Source organism: Narcine bancroftii, chromosome 13 (genome assembly GCF_036971445.1).
Source record: "Narcine bancroftii isolate sNarBan1 chromosome 13, sNarBan1.hap1, whole genome shotgun sequence".
In the NCBI taxonomy this organism is placed as follows: domain Eukaryota; kingdom Metazoa; phylum Chordata; class Chondrichthyes; order Torpediniformes; family Narcinidae; genus Narcine; species Narcine bancroftii.
Window position 1 is genome coordinate 11,141,084 of NC_091481.1, and position 14,574 is coordinate 11,155,657.

At 40.1% G+C, this 14,574-nt stretch overlaps 1 protein-coding gene across 2 annotated transcripts in view; it reads right to left on the reverse strand.

Moving 5' to 3' along the window:
* Window positions 1-13,871, reverse strand: part of smo (smoothened, frizzled class receptor) — a 30,068-nt gene extending 16,197 nt beyond the window's left edge. Inside the window, exons 1-6 of one of the 2 annotated variants that reach the window (XM_069909600.1) lie at window positions 13,018-13,871; window positions 7,625-7,830; window positions 6,930-7,139; window positions 5,030-5,202; window positions 3,328-3,547; window positions 979-1,102 (exon numbers count right to left, since the gene is read on the reverse strand). In XM_069909600.1, coding sequence (XP_069765701.1) covers window positions 979-1,102; window positions 3,328-3,547; window positions 5,030-5,202; window positions 6,930-7,139; window positions 7,625-7,830; window positions 13,018-13,267 — 1,183 coding nt within the window. In that variant the 5' untranslated portion in view covers window positions 13,268-13,871. The other variant, XM_069909601.1, reaches the window with a different exon arrangement.
* Between the last annotated feature and the right edge of the window lie 703 nt (window positions 13,872-14,574).

Sequence of the window (14,574 nt, forward strand, 5' to 3'; positions counted from 1 at the left end):
TTCAATATTTAATTAGAAAACATATTTTTCAAGAGAAAATGTAGCATCTTTGTGCACAGAATATTGAAAATTTGACACTTCTTTCCAGAATGGTCTTAGACACTGGACAGCAGAGATAGGTAGAGAGGGCTAGAAAATTTCAACTTCTCATTATACCTTTACCCATCAAAATTCTGAACGATCACAGCACCAAGATAGAGAGTTAAGATCAGCCATCTAATAGGTTGGTAGAATTACCTGGAGATAGAGTATTGTTTTGTTCTGTTCCTATCTGAAGAAAAATCAGCAAATTATTCAAAGGAAATATATCACATTTCACAGCTAGGAGAGAAGAGCTCCTTGAAAGAACTTTATCAGTATAAAAGAGGAAGGAGAAGAAAACTTTCTAACTGACGATCAGCTTTTCTTTTGCGAGGGAACATTTTCCCACGCACTCGTATGCAGCATCAGGAACAACCAATGAAAACCTGGACCTCTCTCTCATCAACAGACAACTGGTGTTGGACTTGAATGAAGTTTTCAAGGAAGAGATTGATAGGCTTTTGTCAAGTAAAATTATCAAGGGTTACAGAGCCAAGGTTGATAAGTGACATTATAAACAAGCCAACTCTGATTGAACTGATTGGTGGAATTTTTTTAAAAATTATTAACTGGGCATTGCTGATAATGCCAGCATTTATAGCCCATCTCAAATGGTCCTAGAGAGGGTGATGTAGAGACAACTTCTTGAAAAGCTCACCTTCTTTTGAAGATGCTCCCACAGATTTCTTATGCAGGAATTTCCAGGATTTCAACAGTGGTGACGAAGAAATAAGGGTGGTGATATTTGTAAGGGTGGTAGAGACTGCAGGTGCTGTTAGGGTAGCCCAGGCAAATAACTGCAGTGCATTTAGTAGATTATACATACTGCAACCACTATGCACGTTAGATGTGAGGAGTGAAAGTTTAGGATTTCTCTGACAAGCCCATGCTACGTACCTCTTATAAGAAAATAGCCACCAACCAGTAGAACCAATCCAATTGGAACCAGGACAAATCCTGCCCGGAAGTGATAATCCTTGTATCCGACAAAGCAGATCCCACTAACAGAATCTCCATCCACCTGTGAACAAGATAATCTTACTACATGACATTTGGATAGGAATATTTCATTAGAGTTTGTTGGACATAGACTTTATGTACAAACCAAGGATCAAACCAACTGTGGAATAGTAAAGAGTACATACAAAGCACAAAGGGGATTAATTTAAATCATAATTCTAGATTGATAATCATGATCAATCTCAATATGTTTTTTTTTAATGATCTGTCACACTACAAGACAAATCAAAGTGTATTGGGCCTCATCCCGGTACACTTTCTAGATTTGATCTATTGTCAAGGTTAGGTACAGAAAATAAACAAAACTATTAATGAAACACTGGCTTTTATCTTTAAAGATCAAGGGTAGAGAGGGAGTGAAGTTGCAACTATACAAAATCCTCAACAGACAACATTCAGTGAGGAATTCTGAGTAGGCTTTGAAAGAATGATATTGTCCTTGAAGGGGATGCCGCCATTATTCACCAAAATTATACCTTTACTCGAGGGTTTAAATTATGAAGATTGCAAAACTGCAATGTGTCCCAGAGTCCAGAAGATCAAGGAGGGATTTGCTTGATTTTTTTTTTTTAATTTAAGCGGAAAGAGACTAGATGGAGAAAAACTATTTCTATGGTTTGGCAGGTCCTCAGTCAGGAGACATAATCTTAAAAAAAAAATTAGAGTCTAACTTTCAAGAAATTAAATCAGGATGCTCTCCTATACGTAGAAGATGTATAAATTTGATACTGCTTTGCAGTCAATTATGAATTTCAGATTTTAAATGAACACAAAACATTACAGCATAGAACAGGTCCTCGATGTTGTGCCAACCCATATATTCCTTAAAAATACTAAACCCTCCCTACCCTGTAACCTATTTTTCTTCCATATACATGCCTGTCTAAGAGTCTCTTAAATGCCCCTAATGTTTCAGCCTCCATCACCATCTCTGGCAAGGCATTCTAGGCACCCACAACTCTACGTCTTTAAAAAAAAAAGTATTCCTGATGCCTCCCTTAAACTTCCCTCCCTTCACTTTTTTTAAAAATGTCCTCTGGTGTTTGCTGATCCTGCTCTGGGAAACAGGTGCTGACTGTCCATCCTATCTATGCCTCTCAATCTTGTAGACCTCTATTAAGTCTCCTCATATCCTTCTACACTACAAAGAAAAATGTCCCAGCTCTGCTAATCTTGCCTCATAAGGCTTATTTTCCAACCCAGCTAACGTCCTGTTAAGTCTCTTCTGCATCCTCTCCATAGATTCCACATCTTTCCTGTAATGGGATGACCAGAACTGAACACAATACTCTAAGTGTGGTCTCACCAGAGATTTGTAGAGTTGCAACATGACCTCTCTACTCCTGAACTCAATCACCCTTTTAATGAAGCCCAGTATCCCATTGACCTTCTTAATTATCCTATCAACCTGTGCAGCGACCTTGAGGGATGTATGGATTTGGACCCTTACGTCCCTGTTCATCCACACTCTTAAGTAACCGATCATTAATCCTCCACTCAGCCTTCTAGTTTGTCCTTCCAAAATGCATCACCTCACATTTATCCGGATTGAACTCCATCTGCCATTTTTCCACCCAACTCTGCATTCTAGTAACCTTCAACAACTTTCAGTTCGATCCACAACTCCTCTAACCTGCGCATCATCCACAAACTTACTGACCCATCCTTCTGCCTCTTCATCCAGGTCATTTATAAAAATCATGGAGAGCAGGGGTCCATTAGTCACCGACTTCCAGGCAGAATACTTCCCTTCCATGCAAAACAAATATTGTTAAAGCCTAATATGGAGAAAAACAGGAACATGGCAGTATCTAACACATCAGCCATGATCTTATTGAAATGGAAGATGAGGGATAATAGCCAACTCCTGTATCTATGTTTCTAGAAAGTCATAAAGTTGACGACCTATTCAATACATGAATTATCATTCAAAAATCATACACGACTTCCTAATTTTTTTGTACCCCACTGCTATGCTCATCAACACACTCTGAAAATTAAACTAAGAATTCTTCACGTTATCCAGCTGTGACCATAGTTGCTGTCATTCCATAGAAACTTATCCAATTGCAAGACAGGGACAATTGAATGTACTGAATCAAGGAACAATCTACTGGAGGAACTCAGTGGGTCAATCAGCATCAATGGGGTGGGAGGGGGAGGAAATTGTCAAAATTTTGGGACAAAACCTTTCAACAACATTGAAATACCGAATGCGGCGGTTACCTGAGCCAAAGCCAAGATGGCGACAGTGAGTATAAATGGGATTGACCAGGTAATAAGGTGGAAGTAGGAAGTCTTGCCAGAGAGAGGTTGATATGTGGTACCGAGTGCCTTGAAGGACATGTGCCAGGCATAGGTGAGCATCACGAACCAGATCACTCCAGACATGAGAGAATAATAGACAATCACAAATATTATAACACAAGAGAGTGTTTCATTGGACCTGTTGGAGAAACAGCAGTTACAGTGAGGTCATTCAGTATGTCCACAACTACTGTTTAAACACAATCAGCTCCCACAAATAAGAATTTTGTTATAAATAATGTAAGTTGGCGGATTTATATTGGTCTCAACAGCAGAATAAATTCTTCATCTTCTTTGATACAATGATCTGCTGTCTTTTATGTTTCTCTAAGAGGGTCGACAGGGCTTCATTTTAGAATCACAACCAAAACAGCATTTCAAATCGCACAGAAGTCTCTCAGCCCAGTGAGAGGATAGAAGTTGCCGTCAAGGGGAGGGAAGTGGGATTTCCATGATTGTCATAGACAAGGGTCTGATCTACGCTGCACCTCTCGAGGCTTGACTTGAGGTTTTCTGCAGTGATATATAAACCAATGGCTCTAGCTCAGAGACAAATGTGCTTTTTTTTGTGATCTGGGTGTTGCTTGCAAAGCCATCTGGTCTGACCAACTTCCTATTTAAACTTTCTCATTACTTAAAACAACCACTCATAAAATGTCAATGAAAGGGTCAAAATGACATTGTGATCAAGTTTCTTCAGTAGTTTTCAGTGGCCTGGATTTTTGATCTGGAGAGACAAGTTTAATTTCAAGTAGCTAAATAAATCAAGAATGAGTAAAGTTAGTGTCTTTTATGGTTACCAGAAAACTCACAGATTATAATTACACTGAACATTTTTTTGGGTCTATTTTCTGAATTTTGGGGTGCTGATCATGAAAATCTCCTATCGTATTCCATTTTATTTTAGATATAACCTATTTTTGTCATTTCTTGTCATATTTTTAAGTCCAATCATACAAAACCATGAAGTGCAGCATGTCGTTGAAAATTGCCTGCATTCGCATTTGAACGTCTTCCCTGCTGATCTTGGTGCAGTCAGTGGTGAACATGGTGAAAGGTTTCACCAGGACATTGCGACTGTGGAAAAGCGATCTTAGGGCAACGAGAGACCATCAATGCTGACGTGAGAGGCATCACATGCTGAATACAAACAAAAATCTGTGGCAAAACATTTTTAGGTCAGTTGAACTAACGCAATGCTACATTCAATAAAAATTAATTTAATGTTGCTTTGTGTTCAGCTTGAAGTTGTCCATCATAATTCCCATTTTTTTTTCCCAGCAAGCAAACCTTTTGGACAAAAAATGTGTAGTCCAATGTAATAAAACCTTTTGGTTCTCCAACCAGCCAACAAATCATGTGGTTAATTGTGATGGAAGATGGAACTTGGGTTGTACATCCAAAGAAATGATGGGTAGGCAACAGTGACAGAGAGGAACAAACCAACTCATTTACCCTTTACTTTTCTAGTGACCATTCCCCAACCCGCTCGTTGGTTCCGTTACAGATTCTCCATTTGTGGCAGTGATTCAATACAAAATATTCAGAGACTACAAAGAGAACTAAACTGTCATGAGGCAAACAAGACACTTCAGGAAAAGCCAGTGTGGGATGAACTTACGTTGGTTCTCCAAGTCGCATGGTTCCATCTGCTTTGCACACAATTTCCTTCCTTGCCCCGTCCATGAACTGCGCAAGCCATCCAATACTTCCAACAAAGAAACAAGTATTTATATAGAATAAGATGACAGCAGGATAACGATTAGAATTCTTCCAGTCAGCAACAAAGGTGGCCTAAAAGACAAGGGGAAAATAATTAGGTGCGAGAAGAAAGACTGAAATAGAACTCCAAATAATGCAAGACCTGTCAATAATACTCAAGACAGTCAACAATCTTTTCAAATAATGAAACCAACAACATTTAGTAGAAAGTCATTAAAATGAGAAAATGGACTGGGAACTGGAGCATCTTTGAACATATCCTTAAGACTACAGTCTGTATAAGATATACCAATTAAATATGTTCTGCAGCTACCCAAATACTACATCTTGTCTTACATGCTGACAATACATTTCTTTCTGGTTGTTTTATTTTTATGGCTAAGAAATGGAACTATTCATTTCATTACAATTTAGACAAAGTAATAAAACATATGTAGAATAAAAGGAGAAATCACTGGAAATACTCGATGGGTCATCAGAATTCCTGCTTCTATTTATACTTATATTTGCTTTGTTCCCTCCATCCTCCCCTTCTCTGCAATTTAAAACATGCTTGATTTCTAGCTTTAGAGTTCTGAAGAAAGTTCATCAACCTGCATCATTAATTCTGGGCATCATCTCCAGAAATAAACAATCTTCTGAGTATCTCTTGCATTTTCTATTTTTATTTCAAATTTCCAGTAACTTTTTTTGCTTTTAGACCAACAATTGAGTGCTTCTTAAAATAAGCAACACAACCGGCTATCAGCGGACATTCAATACCTCTGTCCTCACAGATACCTCAAAGTGATGTGCATACTGGAATTATTTGTAGGGCTTCAAGGAATGGGAGATTCAAGTGGAATTTAATTGGAGGATGAAAGCTTTTTATTTATTGATTAATGGATATCCAAAATGATTTGCTGAGTAAAATCTTATCAATTAATTTAGAGGATTTGTATGGAGAATAACAAACACCTGGGAATGAATTATAGTTTGAAATCTAATCACGAGTTTCAGATGACGAAAAGGATGAGTGTTTGACAATCTGTGTCAAATTGATTATATTAAACTTAATCCCCTTTCCACCTATAATTTCATTCAGAAATAAATCCAGACACCCCCAGTTACTCGCTAACTCTCCTTTTCCCTGCTGTGCAATGTATAGAACCATCGCAGGAAAAAATTCCAGTAGTGTGGCCTGGTGTCCTGAAAACCTTGGAGGATATAACATTTTTCCATTGAGAGGTGGATATCCCCCTGTGGATCCAGGGAAGAGAATACTTACCACCACGCTGGAAGAACTTGGAGGGAACTGCATGCTGCACCCAACTCCACTCTGTTCAGCAGTTAGGTGCCATTGACAAATGTTAAGACTTGCATTTGGTGCAGCAAAGAATAGATCCAGGAGAGGAAAGTGTGGAAATGTCATTCTACCTCCTACTTTTGTGCCGAACAGCTTGTCTTGCAACAGGGAGCCTTCAGGCAACAAGCCTCCCAGCAGGCCTCTGCTGATACACTGCCAAAACCTTTAAAATTTACTTTCACATGTTTGTGAAATTTAACTCCAGCAAGAGAAGAGAGAGAGAGGGAAAAAAAAACTTCCCTTCAATGGGTGCTGGGCTTTCACTGAGGTCAAGCAATTTGAGTGCTTAATTAAAAAGGTACTGTCCATAAACAGAGTGAAACATGGAAGTCTGCGGTAATAGGATGTAAAGAATGTTTTACCTCCTATGGACATTGCGAGACTAGCTGAGTTCCTCCAGCATTTACTGTATGTTTTTACTGTCCATAAATGGCCAAGTGAGGGCAGCACTTACCAGTGTGAAGAATGTACAGAGAATGGTGACGGACCCAAAGATAGCAATGTAGACGTGCATGGCATCGTGCTCGCTGTTTGTGAAGAGAGGATTCTGACACTGGATCCCACACCCTTCCACATCCTCATACCAGCTCTTGGGGTTCTCTGTGCGCACCAGAGGAGCCTCACAGCGGCCAGATGTATTAAACTTTATGTTCTGAACTTCATTCTGAAAGAGACAAATTTAACTTTATATTTATGTGGACTTTCCTTCTCCAGTCCATATGCCATATACGGAGTGGAAACAGGCCATGTCGGCCTTTCGAGTTCGCACCGGTTCACTAGAACAACTCCACTAGCTCAAATGTCCCGCTCACTGCCAATAACCCTCCAACCCCCTCACCTCCACGTGCACATCCAACCTTCTCTTAAATGACAGAAGGATCTCTGCTTATCAGGTTTTAGCTTCCGACATCAACACACTTGCCACAAATGGGGTTCTGTGTCCTACCACTTATAACTGAGCATAAAACAGCAGGTTGGCAACCTGCTCTTAAGAGCAGTTGTCTCTTCTGGAATACTTCTAAGTACACATGGGATAGGTTACAATTTGACTATTAATTTTCCCTGCCCATACTTGGCGAGCAACCACTTTGATAAGGTAAAGAGCAAACTGGCCACTAGCAGTAGCATCATTGGGTCGCAGTCATTTACCTGGCACCCTTCAGGAAAGCTGTCAATCGAACACTTCAGGAAGTCGGGCCAGCCTCTCTCCCGCTCCACAATAGCACAGGGACCTCTCGTGATCTGGCACATGACCTGACCAGGCAATTCCACTCTGCCATTTTCACATTTCGGCATGTAGACAGCACACAGAAGCTGCTGAATCACGGTCCAACAGCCTGGAGCATTCCGCAGCCCTGAAAAAGAAATGACACCATTAAAAAGGTTGGCTTCAAGCACTGACTCAAGCTCCAATTGGAAAGCTATGAACTGGAGATGGATTTGGTCCTGGACACCTCCACCAAATAAACTGCCTCCCATTCTCCACTCTCTCCAGACCCCTCATCATTTTATATATCAAAATTTCCCTCAGCCTTCTCATCTATAAGGGAAACAGCCACAGTCTCCGATCTATCCTTGCAAATATGTTCCCTCATCCCAGGAATCATAACCATAAATTTAATCACATCCTTTTGAAATTATTTTAAATGTAGACAAACAGCATGGTTACAGGCTATTTCGACTCACAAGTCCATGCTGCCCAATTTATACCCAATTAACCTACACGCCTTGTACGTTTCAAATGGTGAAAAGAAGCTGGAGCCCCTGGGGAAAACCCACATAGACATGGGGAAAACATACAAAAAACTTACAGACAGCGTGGGATCAAACCCCAGTCTCAATCGCTGGCGCTGTAAAGGCACTGTGCAAACCACCCAAATTACTCCCCAAATATGGTGACCAAAATACAATAACAATGAGTACAATAATTTAAGGTTCAGCATAACTTCTATGCATAGATACTATATGTTCTTTTAATAAAGCCCAGAATTGTGTGTGCTTTATTAACCTTTTTCTCAACCTTCCATCAATTTCAATGGTTTATGAACACATACCTGCACATCCCCCTGCTCCTTTTTAGAATAGTACTCTTTATTCTACACGCACACTCATCCGACCTGAATTTTCATCTGCCACACATCTGTACATTCCACCAGCCTGTTTATATTCAACTAATTTTTTTTTTTTAAAAACAGTTCACAATAATAGGTTTTGTGTTATCCACATTTTTAGAAATTGTGGCTTCTATCTCTGAGCCTAGGTTATACATTTGGGTCTAAAAAGACCATGATCCTAAATCCCAACTCTGGGGAATGCACTACTTGTCAACATCTGGTCTGAAACACAAGCATTCACGACAGGCCTCTGTTGTCAATTCCTTGGCCAGCTTCGTATCCGTGCTGCCAATGCCCCTTTTATGTTTCTACTTTGCTGATATATGGCACATTATCAAAAGGCATGTCCACCACACTGCCTGTTTTCTCCTCATCAATTCTACTTGTTAACTCCTCAAAAGATTTCTTTCAAACCAGTTGAAACCTTAATAAATCTGTGCTAGCTTGCCTCAATTAAATCCACTTTCCTCAAGATGACTATTACTCTTTCAGATAAATATTTCTAAAAACCTTACCACCATTGAGGTTGTACCTCATTGGGTTTACCCATGAACAAAAGAGTAACATTTGCCATTCAAGCATTAACAAAGCTATGAAAGAGCTCTGCTTCCCTCAAAATCCTAAGTGATTTAATCTCTCCAATTTCTATTTTTTAGATATTTACAGGTTAGAGAATTTCTGAGAAATTCTCCCATGATAGTAATTGTCTTATTTTCTCAGTTAAATCCTTGTCAAAAGGATTAATTTCTAAAATACATTGTGTTTCTATAAATAAAATTAAGAGTGCTTGGGAGGGTGTCTTACAAACTATTCTTTCTAAAGATATATGGACCAAGTGTTTAAAATTGGTCCATTCCTCTTCCATTGTGCACATCATTCACTTATTCAATTCAAGAGAGTACATAGAGCACATTTATCCAAAGATAAATTAGCTAAGATATTTCCTACTATCAACCCTGTACGTGACAGATGTTGCAATGGGGTTGCTTCCTTATTTCATATGCTTTAGTCCTGTTCAGCATTAGATCACTATTCGAAGATTTTTTATGCATTTTCCCGTATTTTCTCTGTTACTATTCAACTCATCACATTACAGCTTTTTTTGGTGTGGTGATAGAGAACAGTCAATTATCGGTGTCAGATTGCCATGTCATGGCTTTTGCCACTTTAATGGCTAGATGTAGTATTTTGCTAAGATGGAAAGACTCTATCCCTCCCTCAATGGATGACTCAAACCTTATCATGCTTGAATTTCGAGAAGATTAGATGTAATGTTTTTTTTAAACTGAAGTTAAGTTTAATAAAATGTGGCACATTTTTATGGAATATTTTAATGTTTAATTTATAATACAGTGGTTTCTATTTTGTCTTCCTGAACTTACTTATTTATATATAAGGCAATTCACCAACATATCATTACTGTAACCCTTTTATTGGTTTAAGGCATCCCAGTTTAGTTTAGGGGTTAGTTAGTTCCAGTCTTTTTTCTTTTGGCTTTTATTTTCTGCAGGAACAAGAGATATAATATTGAATTCTGTCTGTTTATTACTAGTTGCAATGTTCATTTTTAATCTCGGATAGATTGTAATTACCTGAAAACCATATTTTTCTTGTTTTACATAGAAAAAAATTCAATACAAATGATTAAATTAAAAATCCTCGGTGATGTATCTATTTTAAGTTCAGCCCATTTTTCTAATACTTGTATGCCATCAATTTTTACCCATCTTATGCCTCAATGTATTGTTCCTTTACCATATCCTGTACCAACCTCTTCCATGGTGAAGACCTTAAGATACAAGAGCAAAAATAAGCTATTCTGCTCATCAAGTCTGCCTTGGATTATACTCAATAATGCTCCCAACGTTTCTCTGCAGGTTCCATTTTTGAACTTGATGGGCTTCACTCCTCCACATACAAATCACTTACTATTCATATACTTATAGAAAATTTGAATTTCAATTTATGTTGGCATTGGTTCTCTTTGCCTCTCAAATTTTAATTTTCATTCCCCTGCTGATTCTCTTGTAATTTACCTGGTTCTTATCAGTTTTTGGAATGTGCCATCTGTCATAAACATCCCTTTCTTGCTTTATCCTATCCCATATCTCTTTTGTCAATTCTTCCCTTTCCCCTCAATCATAACTTAACCAACTCTTCCTTAAAAGAAGCCAATTGGTCTATTAGGATTTTGTCATTCAACATTTAGTTCCTTTTTACTTGTTTCAGATTCATTTTTATTCCATTAAAATTGGTCCTAATTACAATTATTTTTAATTGTATGTCTTAATTATTTCTGATGATCAAATCTTGGCATGTAAACGAGAAAGCAAAACTGTAGATGTTTTAAAAGGGAAAAGATTGACAGATGTTAATGTGGGTCCTTTACTGTCTGAGACAGGAAAAATTAAATTAGTGGACAAGAAAATGGCAGAGAATTTAAACAACTATTTTGTGCCATTATACTTGGTAAAATAAAGAAAGCCTGGAAAAGTTGGAGGATGCCCATTTCAATTAGGATGGAAGAACTTGTAACAATCCCATTTCAAAGGACAGAGTATTGGAAAAGCTTAATGAGAATAAAGGCAGACAAGTCATCAGGACCAGATAACTAAGGATTTTAAGGGAAGTGCTGCAGAGATAACGGAGTCATTAATTTAAAAAAAATATCAAATTCACTGGGTTCTGGAAGATTGGAAAATCTTGTAAATGTCAACCTTGTTCAAAAAGGGATGGAGCCAAAAAGTGGAAAAATATAGGTAAGGTAGCTCAACATCTGTGTTATAATCACGCTAGAGTCTCTAATCAAATACAAAATATTCATTTAGAAAAGGTTAATCCAATCAAACCATGTCAATGTGGTCTTAGGAAATTCCCAGAGTTCTTTAATGATAATCATAAGTCGAATCAATTGAGAGCAACTGATCAAGGTATTCTACTTTAATTTGCAGAAGGCATTTGGCAAGGTACCACATAAAAGGCTCGCGCACAACAGGAGAAGCGTGTTAATATGAAGACCATTTAACACACATCAAGAATTGAGATAAATAGAACATTTCCAGTTGAGGAAAGTATAACTAATGGAGTTCTCCCAAGATCAATCCCTACCTTTCAATTATATTGACAATAATTTGGCTGAGGGGATAGAATCTTTGCTAATGACACAATAAATAGGTAGTTGAGAATACAATGATGACCATTGGACTCTGCAACAGGTTATGGATGTATTAAATGAATGGGCAAACACCTGACATGGTGTTGAATAGAGGACTGTGAGGGGCGATGCACTTCAGTAGGGGGACGCAAAAGGCAGACTATTATTTAACAAAGCAGGTCTATAAATGGATGGCATGTTTTCTTATGCATGAAAAACAAGTGAGCTTGAAGGTATTGTAATTGGAAGGGCCCAATGGAAATCTAGTGTTACTATTGCGCATGGTGTTAATGAGACTACACCAAACATCTCTCTGGTTGTTACCCCTTTTTGAACCCGACGCTTTCACTTTCTTCTTGAAAACTCTCTACGTCTTCCCTTATTTGACTCCCCACTACTTAAATGAAAGCCTTGTCTACTGCCCTAATTATTCACTTCATAAGAACACAAATTCCAATCCAATTCAACCAAAACCCATCCCAACAAAGCAGCTCCACAATATTGGGGCTTGTGTCCCCAAAAGTTAAAACCCATTTCTCCTGCACCAACAAACATTCACCAGGGTCTTCGTTCTTTTCCTGTCTGCATCATCGATCTCCACATGAATTATGACAATTCCAGGTTCCCCTCCAGAGGCCAGGATCTAGGATATGCCTTCGGGACCTGACTTTCAAGGACACAGGTGCCGATAAAGGGGTTGTGAACTGGGGTCTCGACTTTGCCGACTGATCTTGATCAATTTGTTGAAGAAAGTCACCAACATGAAGATCATCATACCGAGACGGGAATCGTGGGTGGGGATGAGCCTTTTAGATGAGACATAAAACTCAGGTCTTATGGGCTCTTTTTACCCTCGGGGTAAAAAAAAAAGCCTTGGCACTATATCCAAGGAAATGGGGAATTCTTTCCCACTTTCTTCACCAACGTTTATCCTTCAACAAACAGCACTTAACCATGTTGTTAAGTTATTGACATTTATGTGTATACACTGCTTCCTACATTCCAACACTAATCACAGTGAACCTGGGGGCCAAATTCAAGGAAATCTCTTCTAACTGCACATGATCCACCTGTGTGCCCACACTCCTCTCCCTCCAGAGGCCATCTTTCAGACTGTGGAGGCAATCAATCCTTCTTTTGAAAACCTTGACAGCATCTTCCATTTAATATGGTGCAAAATACAGGAAGGGTGCACTGGACCTTCACCAATTGGGTTGTTTCAGGGAAAACACATCCTGCTTTGGGACTATCCCCGCAGCCTTTGAATGCTGTACCTGACCACAGGACCAGTTTGTTACGTGCCTCCTCTTGCGTGGCGGAGTCCTCGGCCAGGGCGAGCGAGGTGTGTGTGTAGGGCAGCGCGGAGCCCAGGCATGTGTTGAACCTCAGCGGCTCACAGCCCGAAACTTTCTTGCAGCGGTCGTGCGGGGACGTGCGGTTGGTGCCGCTCTGCTCCAGGAGAGTCCCGAGGAGCAGCAAGCAGCTCGCAGCCGCCTTCACAAAAGACTCCCACCCGGTAGACATCTTGGACTTGCAGGGGCCAAGTTAGAGAAAGCCTTTCTTCCCGCACTCGCCTCTCTGCGGGACAAATGGCGCCACTGGCAAGCAAACTTGGTGAAACTTCATCGCGGCGCGTCCGTTTCCAAACTCGGAGCAAATGCCATCGCGTCAATTTCCAGTCCTCGCTTCCCGGGATCTGACTCCCTCTCTCCAGCCCTCAAATAAAACTTCAATGAGAGAGAGAGAGAGAGAGAGAGAGCGCGTTGAACTCACATTCAACAAAACAAAAGCCCAAGGAAAAATGGTGATTCACTGCGCTCTCAGCGCCCACTCTCAACAGCGAGAAAAAGTGCTTGGAATTTGATAGTCGGTCCGTAGGTTCCTTCTCTCCTTCAAACGTCTTTCAGTCACTGTTTCAGATCTTGGTCCATGATGTGGAAAACGTCCCCCTCCTCCCTGGCTCTTCACCAGATGTCCTCATTCATGGGGGAGTGGGAGGCACATGGGAAACTCAGCCAACCCGCCCTCACAGAACAAACACCAGCACAGGCTTCAGACAACCCCCTTCACAGGCCTCCGGCCACCTTCCCAGAACATCCCCCTCCCCTCCCCTTACTGGAGAATGCCAGTTTCTGAAAGACCAACTCTGCAACCCCAATCACTTCTTCAAGGCGAGGGGCTGGAGTCGAAGACAGGGCCACCTCGTGACCCCGCTCACTCCCTGCTTCACCCGGTTTCTGAAAGCAGGCGATCATCATGAAATGCAGGGTTCCTCCACCAGCAGCCCCACTCTCCCCTATTCAGTTCACGAGGCTGTGTTTGAGTGGCCTCCAGCTTCTCACTCGGGTTCTCTTATCCAAGGACAAATGGGTAACTGTTCATTTCAAATCCTGCCCCCTCTCTACAACTCCACCCCAATAATAAAGTACAAAGGTCCTCAATACTATCTCCTTCAGTGTCATGCCCTTTAGTGTAGTATCGTGCCCGATAATAAAGTACAAAGGTCCTCAATACTTTCTCCTTCAGTGTCATGCCCTTTAGTGTAGTATCGTGCCCGATAATAAAGGTCCTCAATACTATCTCCTTCAGTGTCATGCCCTTTAGTGTAGGATCGTGCCCGATAATAAAGTACAAAGGTCCTCAATACTATCTCCTTCAGTGTCTTGCCCTTTAGTGTAGTATCGTGCCCGATAATAAAGTACAAAGGTCCTCAATACTATCTCCTTCAGTCATGCCCTAGTGTAGTATCATGTCCTTTAGTGTAGTGTCCTTCCAGTACAGGGACACTGAAAAGGGAGTAAAGGGAATATCTATTGAGCACTCCTCAATAT